Source organism: Macrobrachium nipponense, chromosome 15, assembly GCF_015104395.2.
Source record: "Macrobrachium nipponense isolate FS-2020 chromosome 15, ASM1510439v2, whole genome shotgun sequence".
In the NCBI taxonomy this organism is placed as follows: Eukaryota; Metazoa; Arthropoda; class Malacostraca; order Decapoda; family Palaemonidae; genus Macrobrachium; species Macrobrachium nipponense.
Genome location: NC_087208.1, coordinates 80,101,674 through 80,122,653, shown reverse-complemented (window position 1 = coordinate 80,122,653; position 20,980 = coordinate 80,101,674). Strand labels below are relative to the sequence as shown.

The 20,980-nt window shown below is 45.1% G+C and overlaps 1 protein-coding gene across 1 annotated transcript in view; it reads right to left on the bottom strand.

Moving 5' to 3' along the window:
• LOC135195084 (FK506-binding protein 15-like) overlaps positions 1-20,980 on the bottom strand; it is a 60,176-nt gene that overhangs the window by 25,245 nt on the left and 13,951 nt on the right. The window contains exon 2 of the mRNA XM_064221462.1: positions 11,482-11,578. Coding sequence (XP_064077532.1) covers positions 11,482-11,578 — 97 coding nt within the window. The remainder of the gene's footprint in view (positions 1-11,481; positions 11,579-20,980) is intronic.

Sequence of the window (20,980 nt, the reverse complement as noted above, 5' to 3'; positions counted from 1 at the left end):
TTAATCTAGGGGTGCTTTTCTGCGATCTCCTACAAAATCCTGACATTCTGCTTAGGTAATATTCTATGGCAGACACTATTCCCGTGTTGATGGTTAATTACAGAGGCGTCTTAATCCTAAGGTGGGTACAGGGCAACTGGAGTTTTGTGCCAAACCAAAGTCTTGGTGCGACGGAGTTAGGTAATGCGTTGCTAACCATAGACAGGACAACACTCGGTTCATTACATAGCGTTACTAATACCAGTAACATGATACATACTTATCCTACACCAATATAAGTCTGATCAAAATAAGAAATAAATTCTGTAGGAATATCTTTATCGTCGCACAGTAGTTCAAAATCAACAACAACATCGTGGATGGGCAAAAATGCCATAGCACTAAAGCAGCCTTCACTTTCAATGCAAACGAAGAGTCAGTATTATACTGAACCTTCTTACCTAGTTCACAATCTTATGATAGCAGGACTGACCTAAAGGAAATAAACATCCATGATATATCAGGCAATTACAAATACTGATGTGAAGGCGTTGTTCAAAGATAATTCAAAATCCATGATACATTGCATTGGTTGGCTGTTTAGCCGTAATTCAAAGATAGCTCAAAAAAGGGATTTTGACGGAGGAAAAATCTATTTCTGGGTGATTGGCTCGTGTCGCCCTATGAAAGTAATCCTTAATATCATCTTTCTAGGTAAAATATCCTAAAATTAACCAGAGAAAAAACAAAATTAAGAAAATGTCAGTAAGACTGACTCGCTCACTCTTAAAAAGAAAAGAGTGTCGGTATGAAATAGGGGCGAGTGGAACACTACCACGAGACAAACACCAATTAGAACTTCCTATCAGAATCCCCCTAAGAGAGAGCCGATACCAACGGGTCGATGCAGCCTCTACTACTACTACTAGAGGACGCCACGGACAGCAGCGCCCCTAGCGGTCATCCTTAATTAAAACAAAATTACATCTTGTCCTGCAAGGGGGGGAAAGCAGCCATAAAAGGGATGGGTTTCATAGGGCGACACGAGCCAATCACCCAGAAATAGATTTTTCCTCCGTCAAAATCCCTTTTCTGGGCTCAGCTCGTGTCGGCCTATGAAAGAGTACCAGAGAAACAGACAAGATGGAAAAGGAAAAAATGAAAAACATGTTAAAATGATGGATATAATATAAGTAAATCAATACAGCATACAAAATAAGTACTTAAACTAACTATGGTAAACAATAACAGAATGTTAGTAAACTTAAAGTACTTAAAAGGTAGTAACAATAACATAATATGCATGTAAAATAAAGAAATTGTTTGAATTTACTTATTTAGAACATAAAAGTGCAATTATATACATATATGTGTCCTACCCTAGCATAAAAATAAGGGTAGGTACACTCAAATCCATCATTAATACAAATAATACAATAATTCAAATATATACAAAACACATTGTGACTGAAGTTATCACAAGGCTAAATGTAAAATTTATACAAACATATTGTGGCCTAACCTAGCATAAAAAATAAGGTAGGACCACTGGAGTACATATCAGTACAAATGTGGCTGCCCACCCTAGCGCAAAAAAAATAAGGGACAGACCACTATAACACAACGGCTAAGGCTATGATGATGAGTAGCCTGGTGATAGGTTGAGGCATGTTGGTTGAAGTAGGTAGAAAGGAGACCTGGATCAATACTACAACTACTAAGCAGTATCAGGGGAAACTATGTTTCCCGCTGCTACTGCTGAAAACTTTAAAGATTCCAAGGACTTTAAATAATGCCGTTTAAAGACTGTCGGTGATTTCCATCCAGTATACTTCCTAAGATCCTCAAAGTTCATATGTTGGAAATAGTTAATAGAGGTGGCTACTCCCCTGATATCATGTGCTTTTGGGAATGACTCAGGGTTGGCTTGTTTAATGAAGTAAAGGATTTGTTGTCTAATACCTTTAACTGACAAAGTACCACCTTTTTCTCTCATGAAGAGAGCACCCGAGGATCTAGAAGAAGTACGAGATAGAAAGGCTCTAAGGGTTGATACTGGGCAGAGAGAAGGATCCTGTGGAAGTGGGATACCTTCCAAGGAGCCCACCTTGCAAGAGGATCTTCATTTTTTAGCCAAAAAGCTACGATCCGGAGCAAGTAGAACTTCTCCTGATGGGAGGAATTCCACATGACCCGCATCTCTGGATAGAGCCGACAGTTCTGAAATTCTTGCTCCTGAGGCTAGACTTAATAAGAATAGGGTCTTCCTCAGGAGCATTATGAATGTACAAGATGAGTTGTCAGTATCTGAAGCTAGTTTTGAGAACATCATCAAGAACCATGAAACTGTAGTAGGCCTCTGAGAAGGTCTAAGTCTAGCACAGGCTTTAGGGATAGATGTGAAATAAGATTCAGTTAAATCTACCTGAAAACCTACTTGAAAGATTTTCTTCAAAGCCGACTTGTGAGTGGTAATCGTGCTAGCTGCTAAACCTTTTTCAAATAAAGATCTGAAAAAGGATATAGCCAAATTAACTGTCATGGTTGTAGTGTTTCGATTCTCTCAAGAAAGATGCTAATTTCTTAACAGCTGAGTCATATTGTCTGATGGTTGACTCTCTCTTATCTGATTCCAGGAAGAGAATATTCTGTGGATCAATGTTAGCATCTTTATTAGCCGCAAACTTCATGAAGTCCATAAAGTTAGGGGCTTGGAGAGTTCCTGAGGAAGCGAACACAGTCCTCATTTGTACTGATTGTGATAGTTTGGGATTGGGGATCCGTTGAGGTCGGAGACCCAATTCCAAGAGAAGTGGATACCAGTTGCTCTTGGGCCAGTCCGGTGCAATCAGAGCTACTATCCCTTTGAAAGACCTTAGTTTGTCTAGGACTTTCAAGAGAAGATTCACTGGAGGAAAAACATAAATTCTCCTCCATTGATTCCAATCCAACGACAGGGCGTCCGTGGCATAAGCCAGAGGGTCCAGGTTGGGGGCCACATAGAGCAAGGGAGCTTGTGGTTCGCTTGTGAGGCGAAGAGGTCCACTTTGCTTGAGACCTGGGACTCTCCGGCCTACCCACTGGAATGACCCGACGTCCAGGGACCACTCTGATTCCAGAGGGACTGACCGGGACAGGGCGTCCGCTACTTCACATTTGCTTACTCCTGCCAGATGAGTGGCAGACAGATGCCATTTGTGTTTGCTTGCTAATGCAAAGATGGCTATCATGACATGGTTCACATGCTTGGATTTGACCCTCCTCTGTTGATGCAATGGACTACTACTGCACTGTCCAAAACTAGCCTTAGATGAGACTTTTTTTTTTTTTTTTTTTTTTTTTTTTTTCGGGGGAAGCAGTCTCTTCAGAGTAAGAAATACTGCCATTGCTTCCAACACGTTTATGTGGAGCTGGCGAAATTGAACTGACCAAGTCCCCTGAACTGTTTGAACTGAGAGTATCCCCCCAACCGGACAGGGAATGCGTCCGTGTGAAGGTTAACATTGGAGGATATTGAAGGGGTACTTTCTTGGGCTAGGTTCTGTATTCTTGACCAAGGCCGTAGTTGGTTGCGGAGGATCTGTGGGATCACTGACAACTTGTCTCGATATTTGGAGTTTGCTTTTGACCGCCAAATTCGATTTATATCTTTCAACCTTGCTTTCAGAAGGATATCTGTTACTGAAGCAAACTGAAGAGACCCTAGGATTCTCTCCTGGTTTCTTCTTGCGACGTTTGTTTGCACTTGAGAAATTGCCTTACAGATTTTGCTATTTCTTTCCGTTTGGCTACTGGAATTGATAGATTGTGGGAGGACAAATCCCATTGGATTCCCAGCCACTGAAAACGAGATTCCGGAACAAGTCTGGATTTCGTTTTGTTTATCTGGAACCCCAGATGTTCCAGAAAGTGAACTACCTTTTTGGTAGCTTTGAGACATTCCTCGATTGTTGGTGCCCAGATTAACCAATCGTCGAGTATGCCGCTACCATGATTCCCTGAGCTCTCAATTGTTGTACAACCACTTCTGCTATCTTTGTGAATACCCTGGGGGCTACATTCAGACCGAAGGGCATCACTTTGAATGAGAATGTCTGACTTCCTAGCCTGAATCCTAGGAATGGGCGGAAGTGCCTGGCTATAGGGATATGATAGTATGCGTCTGTAAGATCGATGGAGCATGTGACGGCTCCACGCGGCAGTAAGGTCCTTACTTGCGAGAGGGTAAGCATCTTGAACTTGTCGCAGCGAATGAAAGAGTTAGCTTTGACAAGTCTAAGATTACCCTTCTTTTTGTTGAGCCTTTCTTTGGCACGCTGAATAAGCGACCTTGAAACTTTAGATGCTTTGAACTCCCTCGCAATAGCTCCTTTCTGAAGGAGTTCTTCCGCGTAATCTATCAATTCCTTTGACGGTACCTGATGGAATGATTTGATTGGAGGAGGATCTTGGATCCAGCTCCAGCCTAATCCTTTGGACACTATGCTCTGTGCCCAACTGCTGAACCCCCACCTGTGGCGGAAGAGGAACAGCCTCCCTCCTACCTGGAGAGCCTCATTGCTGATGGGCGGGTTGGCCACCACGCCCTCCTCTGAACTGCTTACTCCTTGCGCCCCTTCCTGCGCCACGGTGACGAAAGTAACCTCTCGCCCTACCCCTCGATTGAGAGTAGCCTTGAGCCTCATAAGCAGGGTTAAAGGCAGGCGAGATGGCATAGGAGGTCGAAGGCTGGGATTGCTGGGGCCCACCAGGAGGAAAGGCTGAGTCTGTTTAGATGTAGCAGGTTGTCCTTGTTGGGTGGCCTGGGACCGGGACGCCTGCACAAACTGGCTGCTGAGGCTGGAGTTTTTTATATGGCTGGAACCTCCTACCAGCCTTCTTAGGTTTCTTGCCAGCAGTGGGAACGGATTCCTGTTTCCTCTTAGAGGAAATGCCCCACCTAGCTCTAAGGCTCTGGTTGAGTCTAGCAGCTTCGTGATGAACTTCGTTCACTGCTGACTCTGGGAAGAGATCAGCTCCCCACATGCTGGCAGTCAAGAGTCTATTAGGCTCGTGCCTGATAGTACACTCTTGAAGAACATGCTTCCGACAGTTCTTCCTGGCTTGGAAGAAGTCAAAAGCGTCTAGAAGAACCGTGTGAAAATGTGCTTTCGCTAAGATCTTGAATAGCGGTTCGTTCGCATAAGACAGCGCCGCCATTTCCGTGATTACGATAGAGTTAAGGGACCTGCCAAACCTAGTTCGCGCATCGAACTCTGCCTGGATTGAGGGAGTCCGGTAGCCTAGGCAACTTCTCACCGAACTGGTCCATAGCGCAGTCCGGCTTGAGTTTACCCTGCGTGAAAGTGGCTGGCAGGTTTTCCCATAACTCTCCGAAGGCGGGAAAGAGTGGAGAAGTGGACTCCGACTCTCTCAACTGTGGAACGGGCTCATCCTTGAGGACTGCCTGAAGAGCCTTCTCCACCAATTTCGTAGTGAACGGAAGAGAAACCTCCTCTTCCGTGGCGAAAATAGTGAAGGGGCTCTTATAGGCCTGGAGTTTAGTGTTAGTACACTCCCAGTCCTCAAGGCATGAAACCCATTTCCCGTTGGGCGTGGTCTCTACTGTAGAGGACAGACTCCTTCGCGATCTTGTCCTCCCTAGTCAGAGCGTTGGCGTCAGCCTAGCATACCCGATGAAAAGGCTGTGACAGACCCGGAGGATAGAACTCGAAGTCCTCAATCCTTCGGTGAGTGCCAAACTCCGGGATGGAAATCATCCCGTCCTTAAAGGGGCGTAGGCCGCTACTCTCCATGGATTGTCCATAGAGAAAGATGGCAGAGAGTCGTAAGACGGGAGTTTGTAGGATCCCCGCTTGGCTAGAAGCCAGGGGATACTGGGGGAGGAGCCTGGGATAGCCCAGTCATCCGATCCTCAGTCTCTCTACTACTCTATTCGAGAGCTCTTGGACGGTCTGTCCAGTTTGAGACAGAGTGCTCGACAATTGTGCGAACATCTGCTCAAAGCGGGTTCCCCAAGCTGAGATTTGGGACCCAACCATTGCCCCTACCTGCTCCATCATTCCTGGTGAGACAGGAGAAGGAACGCAGGAGCTGGTGCTTGCTACCCCTGCCGGAATAGCCGGAGAGGGACAGCGGAGGCGGGAGAAGGCAACGACTCGGAGGCTAGCGCGAGCTTTCTCCTTCGAGCCTTGCCTCTGGAGCTCTTCGACTGGGAATTACTTAAGACTTGGCTTAGCCTTTACCGCGTCGGCGTAAGAAGTCGATGACTTCCTCGCCGAAGAAGACGAAGACGACTTCCTGGAAGTCGACTTAGACAGAGTCTTCGGTTCTCTCTTTGTTCCCTTCTCCTTAGGAGGTACAGAGAGAGCGGGAGTGCGGCTAGGGATCTCAGATCCCGAAAAGCCTTGGAAAGAGGCGGAAGAAGAAGGGACAGGAGAAGATCCAGGAGCGCCCAAGGAAAGACCTTGGGGCGCCCGACAAACCTACCTCAGCCCAACAAATCCTCACTTACTACCGCCATCGGCTCGAGATTCAGGTCCAGGACCGGCGACGTCCGGAACTGGCTCCTGGGCTGCTACGAGCCCCAACGACTGCTGGAGATCTTGCTGGATGGCGGCTATTACGGGGGCGGCGGACAAGGGGTCGACGTAGCCCGTCGACTTGCCCGCAGGGAAGATCTGGATGGCCAGCTTTTTATCCAACATGTAGGGCTGGCCCTTGGCGGCGTTCTTTCCAAAGCCGCCCACCCACGCTTTCAGGGTGGCGAGGGCGACTTCCCTCACACCGCTAGCCTGAAAGAAAGGCTGAATTAGCTACCAGTTGCGGACAGGGTTAACAAACTTACGAACTAAAAGTGTTAGTAAATTGATAAACAACCTTATAATGGTCTTACCCCATCAACCAGCTGGACCCGACCAGGTCGTAGCAAAATGGTGAAGGCCTCAGGATGCCAAACGATGGAAGGACTCGTTGAACACGGGTGGCACAAGGGGCGTGAGACCTGCACTCATCATGTCCGCAGGGGTCATGCAGCGTCGCGTTGCAAGCGAGGACCTGACAGTTGGTAGCCTGTAAGTGGAAACGTACATGAGTACAGAGTAAACACTTACAGCCTAACATATGCTCCGCTGGTGCCGGAGCGATAAAGTTAGATAAAACCAGAGCCCTGCTAAAATACGTGTGGTAACCATGTTGGAAGAAAGGCTATGGCTCCGCCAGTGGCGGAGGCACGCGAATCAACCAACTAGGAGTGGTGGTAAAGGCAACCACAACGGATAATGGCGGGGATGGTTGATAACATAACATAATATAAAACACAATTCATTGTAAAATATCTTAAATTAGGGTATATATCCTTAGCATAAAACAGTGACAACATCAAATCAACTTCTCTCCACCCGTCTACTAGAAGAGTGCGTAGGTAAGGGTAAGCTCCCTTCCGGTAGCGGGGGAGAGATATAAGGATATAGTAGGCAAGCAAACGACCATCCATAGTACCCACCCTACCCGCTAGCGGAGCCAATAAACCTACCTAACCAAAGGGAAGGGGCCCCGGCTGCGACGGAAGGCTCCTTTCGTATCGTAAGGGTAGGTGGCTGAGTAATGGGTATGGGGGAAGGAGGTCCCGGTGAAACACACGGGCGGGAGCGAGGAAGGGGGAAGGGATGCCTACTCTCCCCTCACTCCCCACTACCCGTATTGGAGACCCCGGGTACCTCATGATGGTCGCCCTAAAACCCCCTGCTGGTGGAACCCCCCGGTACCTCCGGATGTGAGAGAAGGTTATGAGGTTGTTATGACAACCAAGGGTCCCCCAGCTCCTCCCTACATCAGAGAGGGAGGGAAGGGGCAGGGGTGGGTGAGGTGCTATGGAACACGTGACCACTAGTGGCCTAGGCCGCGATCACCACAACCGTGGTAGGGCCACGTGAACCAAGCTGTACCAATACATGGAACAAGCACCTAGGCTAGCCTAACACCCTAATAATAATAATAATAAAATACATCGAAAGGTGGAAGGGACACTTTTATAGGAAAAGAGAAAGAAGCCCAGGAGGAGGCAACTATTCCAAGAAACAGTAGCCTACTCGGAGCCAGCGATAGCCGATGTAGAGCAAGAGCCGGGATGCTGGGCCGCCAAATAAAATAATGATAGCCCTAAATACCAAGCTAAGAGAATGGTAAGAGGGCTGAACTAGCTAAAACTCGATGTAAAACAATGAACGTGATAAAGTAAGCCCATAAGTATAAGAAGTCCCAGTATGGAGGACCGGGAATCTTAAGGGAGGAAAAAGGCAGCATGGCCGCCACGAGACAACCGGGAACCGTATATGACCTATAAAAAGGAAAATACGTGTACCCGGAAGCTAAAACTATGATAAAAAATATTACTTATGAGTTACTTAACTTAGCCGTGGCAATTAATTGCAGAACGTTCCATCGTTGAAAAACGAGATAAATCCAAAATCACAATAGCACGAGAGAAAACTGCGTCAAGACGCTGGCGCTAAAAATTAAGGATGACCGCTAGGGGCGCTGCTGTCCGTGGCGTCCTCTAGTAGTAGTAGTAGAGGCTGCATCGCCCGTTGGTATCGGCTCTCTCTTAGGGGGATTCTGATAGGAAGTTCTAATTGGTGTTTGTCTCGTGGTAGTGTTCCACACTCGCCCCTATTTCATACCGACACTTCTTTTTAAGAGTGAGCGAGTCAGTCTTACTGACATTTTTCTTAATTTTGTTTTTTCTCTGGTAATTTTAGGATATTTTACCTAGAAAGATGATATTAAGGATTACTTTCATAGGCCGACACGAGCTGAGCCCAGAAAAAGTCTTCTGTAGATGGCCTCTAGTTTATTAGGCAACAGTGCAAAAACTCGAAGGAAACACCTTCCTTTAACAACAAAATGGATTGTGAATAGCTGCTGGTCCAGAGATTTGGAGAAGCTTTAAAAACGTTCAATCACAGGACCATATGTTGTTTGGCTGATAGATCATCCAACACTGCCTCCGTTGCAAAAACTAAAATATGGCCAGAGTCCTCTATACCACATCATACGCTAAGAAAAGTGATCCATCAGGAAGATATTTATAAGAAATCTGGATTTTCATATCCTGTGCGAGATGCCAAAGAGCAGGAATCCCTAAGTAGTTGTCTCCAGTTCTGAATATTACGGGAAAGGCAGTACACTTTTGTAGCCGTGATTTTCCATTCTTGTCTAGTGGCTCAGTGGCACCTGCAATTATATCTGTGGTTGATGATCCCCATCCTCCATAAACTGTATCACGCATTGCACTCACAGCAACTCGTGCTTCAGTAACTGCTTGTGAAGGGGCATGAGTATGCTTACCCGAACTATACAGCAATGTAGGGCTCATTATAATTACAAGGCGTGCAAATACGAACTTGCAGCCTTGATAAAATAGTTTGCATCGCCAACATGTTTTCGTTTTTGCGGGATTATCTTGGTGCTTCTTGTATACATAGTTTTCCTCGTCACACAATTTCTTCTTTCTTTTTTCACTTGTAATAAACTTTAAGGCCATTGTAAATATTCATAACATAAAATGCCTTCAATTATAAATATACTAAACAAGAAATGGCTCTAGCTATTTTATGAAGGTCTCATCAAGGAAAACCTTAAAGAAACATCTATTTAAATCAAATAAACAAAATTTTAAGTACACGTCTGTAAAGATAGTGGTGTTTAATGAAGATGGTTCTTTGAAGTAATTAAAATTATGTAATGATGGTGGTTGTTTAATTATGATGGTTTGTTTAACGATGATGGTTGTTTAATTTAATTAAACGAGAGAAAGGGCAAGAGAGACTGAAGATGAGAAAATTTTATTAGATAAAATTTTCGAAGGGTGAAATTTTCCATGGGTGGTGGAATTTTCTGGGAGGAATTTTCATGTGTGGAATTTTCGTGGGTGGAACTTTCGGACCACAGACTTTAATATGTCTCATTGTGAACCCAATTATTTCCTTAGTTAACAGATTGCATAAAAATCCAGCAATTCCGTTCGTTATTTTCACTTGACTTTTCATCGTAATAAGAGCTTTCCGTTATCTTTTATCAGTGTGAAAACAACGGTAAAATGTGCGCTTTCATGCCCATTAGTGTTGATTAAAATAATTTTCTCTCAGTTTTATCTACTTATGTGTTTGATTTCATATTGAAGTTTGGGAGTTTTACCCATGATGCCGATGCACGATAATAGTTATTAGCAGCACGAATTCATTATTTCTCACCTTCAGCTACAACTTTCAGTCTAAATTCAACAGTAAATATTTCCTTGACAATTTTGTATTCATACAAGTATAGTTATTACGTAAAATGATATCAGTACTATTCTACATAACATCATTTATAACATAACTACGGTAACTGTTTACTATTGTGCGATGGTTGAAATACAAGCAAAACGGATGTTGTTGTTATCAGATTCGGTTGTACTCTTGTTTCAGTAATGTGTCTGGTGACAGCACAGACATGAACTCATGGTATCATACAAGTATGGGTTCTCTTTGGTACAAAATGAAATTGTTTCTTTCTAAAATAATTACTAGAAAGCACTATTCCACCCCCTAAACAAACAACTAATCACTTGACTTCAGCACAACCATGAAAATTATCCACACACCTAAAGTGCATCCACTTCCATTTAATATTCTAAGCTCTTAAAATCAACTGTTTAATCTTTAAAGGGGTTAACGAGAATGTTTATATGTTAAAAGGGTCTTTTATATATTATTCCCTCTGGACATTAAGCATTCCAAAACTATTCTACCACATGACATACATGCACATCAAGTGAAGAAAAGCATCACCAAAAAAGTTAATGACAAAACACCCATCACTCAAAAATGCTAAGAAATCCAATTCTGTTCTTCAAACAATTCATCACTTACCCTATCTAAAGATGAGTCTCTTGAACTATCCGACTTTTCAAGGGAAACTGTCACGGCTTCTGTGCTCTGCATATCGATGACGGGGTTCTTTGAGCCCTGATTTGATTTGTGTGTGGATGGGTGCACTATCCACTTCTGAAATTTGCTGACTTACGCCAACTGAAACTTCTTTTTCAGTACCACTTTCCAAGCTAACTGCATTAATTGATTGCTCACAGTCATAACTAACACTATCACTACTGCTAACAGAATTCTTAGGGGAGAACTGTCTATCACTGGCATCAGTGTACTCTCCCTCTGAAGAACTAGCATCTGTCCTGTTTTCCATATCTTCTGAGTCAACTTCCCTGTTTATAATCATTTTTAACTAAGCATTCCCTGTCCACTTCCTCACCTACAGCATCTTTCAATCTTTCCGTATGTACAACCTCATCACTCTCATCTATATGAATTGTTTGTTCACAGTCTCCATCATTCTTATATCTAATAGGACTAGCATCATCTACAGAGTTACATGCTGCTGAAATGGTTTCAGACAGCTTGGGACCATGGACTGCTAGTACATTACCTACATTACAAACACCATTACCTCTCTCCTCCGCACTGGCAGTAGTTTTTGACTCTGGGGATTTTTCTTCTATGTTACTCTTCTTATCTATCCCTTCAAGTAACTGCAAAGTTACATCCTGAAAGAATGCATAAATTTCATCAGCATAAACCATATCCAAAAAAACACACTATCATCATCATGCATATAATAATAATAGGTACTGTTAAAAGATATTGCTACATCAGCCAAATTCATTTTGTGGAAAGTTTTCTCTATCTTTCTTATGATAGCTTTTTCTTGAGTAGTACTACAATTAACAAGTAGTGTTCCAATTATACAAGTATAATAGGGGTAATCAAATATGGAGAGTAATGTCCGTAGAGTTTACTTGTAAAAAACTATAAAATAATATTTTCTGGGCTCAGCTCGTGTCGGCCTATGAAATATCCTTAAGTTCATTATTTCTAGGTAAAATTATCCTAAAATTACCAGAGAAAAATAAAATCAAGAAAATGTCAGTAAAACCTGACTCGCTCACTCTATAAAAGAAGTGTCGGTATGGAAATAGGGGCGAGTGGGATCACTACCACGAGTCATTTACCATTTAGACCTTCCAACATAAAATCCCCACCTGAGAGAGCTGATACTAAAGGGTGATGCGACCGCTACTACTACTACTACTGACGCCACGCGGAGAGCAGCGCCCCTAGCGGTCATCCTTAATTATTAGCTCGACAACGCTAGTTGCATCTTTTTTCACTCGTGTTGTTTTCGCTTGGATTTATCTTTCTCAACGATGGAACGTGCTGCAATCGCTTCGGCTAAGTTAAGTGCCTCATAAGTAATAATTTTTGGTATTCCAGTCTTCCAGGGACCAGTATTTTCCGTTTTTTTTAGGTCATATACGGTCTCCCGGTTGACTCGTGGCGGCCTTGTGCCGCCTCGTGTTGTTAAGATTTCCCGGTCTTCCATACTGGGACATCTTATGCTTATGGGCTCTATATTTACGTTCATCGTTTTATTACATCGCATTTAGAGTTAGGACACAGCCCATCCCTTTTACCTTTTATCTCTTAGTTTGGTATTTAGGGCTATACTGTGTTTTTCTGGCCCAGCATCCCAGCTCTTGCTCTTCATCGGCTACTGCCGGCTCCGAGTAGTCGACTGTTTCTTGCCGGATCAGTTCGCTCCTCCTGGGCTTCTTTTTTCTTTTATTCAAGTGTCCCTTCTATCTTTTACGATGTATTTATTTATTATCAGTGTTATTTAGGGTGCTAGGCTAGCCTAGGTGCCTTGTGCCATGTGTTGGTACAGTCTGGTTCACGTGGCCCTCTGTGGTTGTGTTGCTATCGCGTCCTAGGCCACCTACGATCACGTGTCCCATTAGGCACCTTTCCCTCCCCCCTTCCCTCCCTACCGTGTGGTAGGGAGGGGTCTGGTGGATCTCCTTGGTTGTCATGACAACCACTGTAGCCTACCTCCCTCTCCCTCCGAGGGGGCCAGGAGTTCTATACCAGCTGGGGGCTAGGGCGACCACACTTGTCTCGGGTACCGGGTTACCTGGCGGGTAGTAGTAGGGACGGGGGGTAGGCCACCCCCCTCTCTCTCTCGTCTGCCGTGTTCACGCCGGGATTCCCCCCCCCCCTGTTTTCCCCATTCCCAACCCTTCCCCTACCTTAACGGACGGAGCCCCCGCTGAAGCCGGGAGCCCCTTCGGTTATAGGTCCACCTGGCTCCGCCAGCGGGCGGGGTGGGAATTTACTAGTGGTCTATATTGCTTGCCTACTATATCCTGGTTTTCGCTACCGGAGGAGAGCTCGCTCCTTACCCGGGCACTCCTCTAGTAGACGGAAAGAGTTATACCTCATTCTATGGATGGATACCCTTACTGATACGATGACTATTGGTTTTTAGTTTTATGTACTATCTCCGTCGTTCTCCGTCGTGGTTTCATGGCCCCTCACCACTCCTGGTTGGAACCTTTTTCCTGTCTCCGGCGTAAGCCTCAGACCCCCACCAACCGCCTAGCTAACCACATGTATTGCGGCGGAGCACTAGTTTAATCTAACTTACATGCTCCGGCATGCAGCGGAGTCCATGTTAGGCTGTAAGTGTGCACTCTGATACTCATGTATCTCTCCACTTACAGGCTACCAACTGCCAGGTTCCAGGTTGTAACGCTGTGTTGTATGACCCCTGCGCCCATGAAGAGTGTAGGACCCAGCCCCGTGTGCCACTACCCATAACGGGATGATTGTTTGGCACCCTGAGGCATGCACCATCTGCTATGACCTCGTGAGTCAGCTTTTGGGTGGGGTAAGTTAACTCCTGGACATTTTTCCTGTTATCAATGATTTACCCTTAGTTTTAAGCTCCTTTAAACCGTATCTCCGCCGCTAGAAGCTTCATATCGCCTTCTCTTACAGGCTGCCGCCGTGAAAGAAGTCGCCCTACAACCCTGAAGCTTGGGTAGGCGGCTTCGGGAAGAACGCCGCCAAGGGCAACGCCTTACATGTTTTAGATGAAGAAGCTGGCCATCCAGATCTTCCCCGGAGGCAAGGCGACGGGGTACGTGGACCCCATCTCGGCAGCCCCACTCATAGCTTCCATTCAGCAGGAGGTGCAGCAGGCGTTTGGGTCCGTCTCGACGCAGGAGCCGGTCCCAGATGTAGCTAACCTGGACCTTAATCTTGAGCCTATGGCGGTAGGTGCGGAGGATTTGTTGGTTGAGGTAGGTGTTTCGGGCGCTCAAGGTCTACCCTTGTGCGCTCCTGGATCTTCTTCCCCTGTTCCTTCTTCTTCTTCTTTTCAAGGCTTCACGGGATCTGAGATCCCTTCTCGTTCAGACCGCTCTCTCTGTACCCCGGAAGGGTGAAGGGACAGAGAGAACAGAAGACCCTCCATAAGACTAAGAAGTCGTCGTCTTCTTCGGCTAGGAAGTCTACGACATCCTACGCCGATGCGGTGAAAGCGAAGCCTAGCTCTTCCCATTCAAAGAGCTCAAGAAGCAAGGCTTCTAAGGAGAAGGCCCGCGGCTCCTGCCAAGCCAATGCCTTCTCCGGCATCTACCGGATCTACTCCGGTAACTCCTGTTGGGGTGGCGGGACCTAGCTCTTTTGATCCCACCACTTTCTCAGCAGGAGTGTTGCAACAAGTGGGAGAGATGGTTGGCTCTCTCGGTACTAGGTTTGAGCAAATGTTTGCTCAACTGTCCAGTACGATCAACCAATCTGGTCAATCGATACAAGACCTCTCTAACCGAGTTAGGGAGCATGATGACCGCTTTGCTGGCCTCACTCAGGCCCCTCAGGCGAGCTCCCCTGTGGCACGGGTACTGGTCTCCTACAGCTACCTCCTTATGAATCCCTACCAGCCTTCTCTATGGATAACCCTGGAGGGTGGCAGCTTATGCCCCCTTCAAGGATGGCATGATTTCCATTCCGGAGTGTGGAACAAGAAGGATTGAGGACTTCGAGTTCTACCCTCCCGGACTGACTCAGCCTTTCATAGGGTATGCTAGGCTTACGGTAACTGCTCTCAATAGAGAGGATAAGAATCTCTAGAGAGACTGTGCTGTATAGTAGGGATCACGCACAGAGGGAATAAGGGTTCACTGCCTGGAGGATTGGGATTGTAAACCAATACCAAACTCCAGGCATTCAAGAGCCCCTTCACTATCTTCGCTACGGAGGAGGAGGCTTCTCTTCCATTCGCTACTAAGATAGTAGAAAGCGACTCTCCAAGCAGTCCTTAAAGACGAGCCCATGCCACAGTTGAGAGAAGCGGAATCAACATCTCCGCTCTTTCCGTCCTTCGGAGAATTGTGGGAGAACCTACCTGCCACTTTCTCAGTAGGTAAGCTGAAGCCAGACTGTGCGATGGATCAGTTTGGCGAGAAAGCTCCCGAGACTGCCTGATAGCCTTATTCAGGCAGAATTCGATGCCCGCACAAGATTTGGGAGATCTCTTAAACTCCCTTATCATTACGGAGATGGCTGCCCTTTCCTATGCTAACGGAATCGCTTTTTAAAATACTGGCTAAGAATCCCAGCTCCAGTTCGGTTCAAGCGATGCCTTTGACTTCTTCTCAGCCAGAAGGAACTGCCGAAAGCATGTTTTGCAGGAGGCAACTATTAGCATGAGCCTAATAGACTCCTAGCTTCCAGCATGTGGGGTGCGGACCTCTTCCCAGAAGCCTCTGTGAATGAGGTGCATCACGAGGCTGCAAGGCTTAACCAGAGCCTTAGAGCCAGATGGGGCATCTCTTCCAAGAGGAAGCAAGAGAGCGCCCCTGCTGCTGGTAAGAAATTGAAGAAAAACTGGTAGGAGATTCCAACCCTATCAAAAACAGCAGCAACAACAACATTTCGTCCAAGCCGTCCCAGTTACACAACAGGGACAGCCTTCGACTTCTAAGCAGACCACAGCCCCCCATTCTCCTGTTGTCTCCTCAGAATCAACCCTCGACCTCATACACCGTCTCGCCAGCTTTCAACTCAATGTATGAAAGCCAGGCCTACCCAACCTTCAACAGGTTTCTAGGGGGAGCAGAGCGAGAGGTCACTTTCGCCAACGAGGCACAGGAAGAGCTGCAAGAGGCAAGCAATTCAGAGGAGGGCGCAGAGGTCAACCCGCTCAACAACAGTGAGGCTCCCCAGGTAGGAGGGAGGCTGTTCCTCTTCCGTCACAGGTGGGGGTTTCAGCAAATGGGCACAGAGCATTGTGTCCAAAGGATTGGGTTGGAGTTGGATCAAAGATCCTCCTCCAAACAAATCATTCTATCAGATACCATCAAAGGATTTGACAGATTATGCGGAGGAACTCCTTCAGAAAGGAGCTATTGCGAGAGTCAAGCATCTAAAATTTCAAGGTCGCTTGTTCAGCGTGCCAAAGAAAGGCTCAACAAAAAGAAGGGTAATCTTAGACTTGTCAAAGCTAAACTCTTTCATTTGTTGCGACAAGTTCAAAATGCTCACCATCTCGCAGGTACGGACCTTACTTCCCCGTGGGGCCGTCACAACCTCTATCGATCTTACAGACGCATCCTATCATATCCCTATAGCCAGACACTTCCGTCCATTCCTAGGCTTCAAACTAGGAAATCAGACGTTCTCATTCAAAGTGATGCCCTTCGGTCTGAATGTAGCCCCCAGGGTATTCACGAAAATAGCAGAAGTGGTAGTTCAACAATGAGAACACAAGGGATAATGGTAGCAGCGTACCTCGACGATTGGTTGATCTGGGCACCAACGGTCGAAGACGGAATGCCTCAAAGCCACGAAGAAGGTAGTACAATTTCTGGAACATCTGGGGTTCCAGATAAACAAAACGAAATCCAGACTCACTCCGGAGTCTCGTTTTCAGTGGCTAGGAATCCAATGGGATTTATCCTCCCACAATCTGTCAATTCCAGTGGTCAAAAAGGAAAGAAATAGCCAAGTCTGTGAGGCAATTTCTAAACAAAAGCAAACAAGCTTCAAGGAGAAACCAGGAAAGAATCCTAGGTTCCCTTCAGTTTGCCTCAGTGACAGACATCCTCCTGAAAGCACAGATCCTTCGCAATCAGCTCCGTCCATGGACAAAAGTGAAGAATCTTGCCAAATTGGTACCCCTTCAATATCCCCTTCCGGTGTTAACCATTCACACGGATGCCTCCCTGTCCGGTTGGGGGGGATATTCTCAATTAAGCAAGTTCAGGGGACTTGGTCCGTTCAATTCCGCCAGCTCCACATAAAAAAAACGTTCTGGAGGCAATGGCAGTATTTCTTATCTGAAGAGACTCCTTCCCCAAAGAAGTCATCTAAGAAACTAGGTTTTGGACAGTGCAGTGGTAGTACATTGCATCAACAGAGGAGGGTCCAAATCCAAACACGTGAATCATGTCATGATAGCCATCTTTGCTCTAGCAGACAAGCACAAATGGCATCTATCTGCCACTCATTTGGCAGGGTAAGAAATGTGATAGCGGACGCACTATCCCGGTCAGTTCCCTCCCTCTGGAGTCAGAATGGTCCCTGGAACGGCAGGTCATTCGAGTGGATTATGCCAGAGTCCCAGGTCTCCAAGTAGATCTCTTCGCCTCACAAGCGAACCACAAGCTCCCTTGCTATGTGGCCCCCAACCTGGACCCTCTGGCTTATGCCACAGACGCCGCTGTCGTTGGACTGGAATCAATGGAAGAAACAAAATCTACATTTTTCCTCCAGTGAATCTTCTTTTGAAAGTTCTGAGCAAGCTGAGGACTTTCAAGGGACTGGTAGCTCTGATCGCTCCAAATTGGCCAAAAAGCAACTGGTATCCTCTGCTTCTGGAATTGGGTCTCCGACCTCAACGGATTCCCAATCCCAAGCTGTCGCAATCAGTACAAATGAGGACTGTGTTCGCTTCCTCAGGAATTCTCAGACCCTAACTTTATGGACTTCATGAAGTTTGCGGCTAAAAAAGATGCTAACATTGATCCACAAAACATCCTCTTTCTGGAATCAGATAAAAGAGAGTCAACTATTAGACAATATGACTCAGCTGTTAAAAAGTTAGCTCCTTCCTGAAAGAATCAAACACTACAACCATGACAGTTAACTTAGCTATATCCTTTTTCAGATCCTTATTTGAAAAAGGTTTAGCAGCTAGCACAATTACTACTAATAAATCGGCTTTGAAGAAAATCTTTCAGTTGGGTTTTCAATAGACTTAACGGAATCTTACTTTACATCTATTCCCAAAGCCTGTGCCAGACTTAGACCTTCTGCAAAGGCCTACTTCAGTTTCATGGTTCTTAAATGATGTCCTCAAACTAGCCTCAGATACTGACAACTCGTCTTGCACATTCATAATGCTACTTAGGAAGATGTTATTTTTGTTAAGCCAGAATTTCAGAACTGTCGGCTCTATCCAGAGATGCGGGTCATGTAGAATTTCTCCCTCAGGAGAAGTTCTACTTTCCCCGGATCGCAGTTTTTTAGCTAAAAACGAGGATCCTCTTGCAAGGTGGGCCCCTTGGAAAGTTATCCCACTTCCGCAAGATCCTTCTCTTTGCCCAGTATCACTTTAAGTAGCCTTTCTATCTCGTACATCCCTCTAGATCCTCAGGTACTCTCTTTACGAGAGAAAAAGGAAAACAAAGGGTGGCACTTTATCAGTGAAAGGAATCAGACAACAGATCCTTTACTTAATTAAACAAGCCAACCCTGAATCATTTCCTAAAGCACATGATATCAGAGGAGTAGCCACCTCAATTAATTATTTCCAACATATGAATTTTGAGGATCTTAAAAAGTATACTGGATGGAAATCCCCGACAGTCTTTAAACGTCATTACCTGAAGTCCTTGGGATCTTTAAATTTCAGCAGTAGCAGCGGAAACATTGTTTCTCCTGATACTGCACAGTAGTTGTAGTATAGATCCAGGTCTCCTTTCTACCTACCTCGTCCAACATGCCTCACCCTATTGCCATGCTCTTCGTGATACTCTAGCCTCAGCCACTAGGATCGTATTGGTGGAATGCCCCTTATTTTTATCCTAGGGGCATCCACATTGTGTACATATAATGTGCTTCAGTGTTTCTACCCTTATTTTTATGCTAGGGTAGAACACAATGAGTTTGTATATTTTGTAAATAATACTTAAATTAGTGAATCATTGTATATTGTTCTATTTACCATTACACTATATGTACCCACCATTTATAGTATAAGTAATTTAAGTACTATATTTTGTAAATAATATTAAATTGTGAATCATGTATTGTTCTATGTACCATTACACTATTATGTACCACCATTTCTAGTATAAGCTAATTTTAAAGTACTTTATGTTAATATGGGTATGGTTATCCTACCATTATTTAGTATAAGCTAGTTTTAAGTACTTTTGTTAGTATACTGTAATGAGTCTTGATTCACTTTATTTTTATCAGTCTTTACTATTTGGTTTCATTTGTCCTTTTTATTCCATCTTGTCTGTTTTTCTGGTACTATTTCATAGCCGACACGAGCTGAGCCCAGAAAAGGGATTTTGACGTAGGAAAAATCTATTTCTGGGTGATTGGCTCGTGTCGCCCTATGAAACCCACCCTGTTTTCTTTACCCTACCCTGCAGGACAAGATGTTCATATATTAAAAGGATGACCGCTTAGGGCGCTGCTCTCCGCGTGGCGTCAGTAGTAGTAGTAGTAGCGGTCACATCACCCTTTAGTATCAGCTCTCTCAGGTGGGGATTTTATGTTGGAAGGTCTAAATGGTAAATGACTCGTGGTAGTGATCCCACTCGCCCCTATTTCCATACCGACACTTCTTTTATAGAGTGAGCGAGTCAGTTTTACTGACATTTTCTTGATTTTATTTTTTCTCTGGTAATTTTAGGATAATTTTTACCTAGAAATAATGAACTTAAGGATATTTCATAGGGCGACACGAGCCAATCACCCAGAAATAGATTTTTCCTACGTCAAAATCCCTTAATATGAATATGATAATGCTAACGTTTCTCTTGATTTCAACAAGCATGATCACAACAAAGGATCAGAGGATCAGAGCAGAATGAAGGTGTTTGCGGGATCTAGTCTACATATATTGGTAGGGCAGCTGGGATCGGCTGCCTACTGAATTTTCATTGGTCGTTTCTCTGGATCTTGCCCCTCATTGGCCAGAGGGATTTTCACTCAAGCCATTTTCTCTACGCTGGTGGTTTCACTGTTGCAACTATGCGGACTGTCGAGGTAAGGGGTTGGGGTTGAGTGGAGGGCATGACGTAGTGTGACATCACTGCCACTTGAATTTTGATTTGTACACTGCCCTCCTCAGTGACTTCACTGTCTTGCAAATTTTCATTGGTTGCTGGGCCAATCGTCCCATCTGGTGTTTCTTCTTAAATTGGTGGGGAGGAAGAGCACATCCTGTGTAGTATTTAATGAGGCCTTTGATTTTGGATGAGGAGTTGCTCCTAACAGGTGGAGGCATTGTTGTTCAGGAGCCTTTCAGATTAGTATCCATATGTTTTGGGACAATACCATCGCGGGAGATGGCTTGATGGTGTGCTGTCCTCGTATAGTTCCTAATAGCTCCTTCCTGCATGTGGCATAAGATCCTTTTTGTCAGTCGCATTGTAGTCATTCAGATACAAGAGGCAGGGCATCCACAGATGGGCCTTGTGAATTGGTAGACTACATTCAACTGTTTTAGGGGGTCTCTTGCTGAACAGGATTTAAGATTGTTTTTTAAATTATTAGGTTCCGTGTTTTTCGTCAGTTTTGGGTAATAGATGTCAAGTTCTATTTCTTTTGTTTTCCATTTTTGGTGGGGGTCACTTTATCTTGTATTATTTTCTTTATGATCTCCTCCTCTCGGTGTATAAAATGCATAATGGCCTAACAGAGCTTGATCTTCTCCTGGGGGTGGGGCTGCTGCCTCTCACTCTCGTTTTACCACCGATCCAATGCTGCTCTAATTTCTTTATAGATGTCTATTTGAATACCCATTATTACAAGCTCTGGGTGACACAGTCAAGTTTTTGGCGGGTGTCCTGCCAAGATGAACAGTG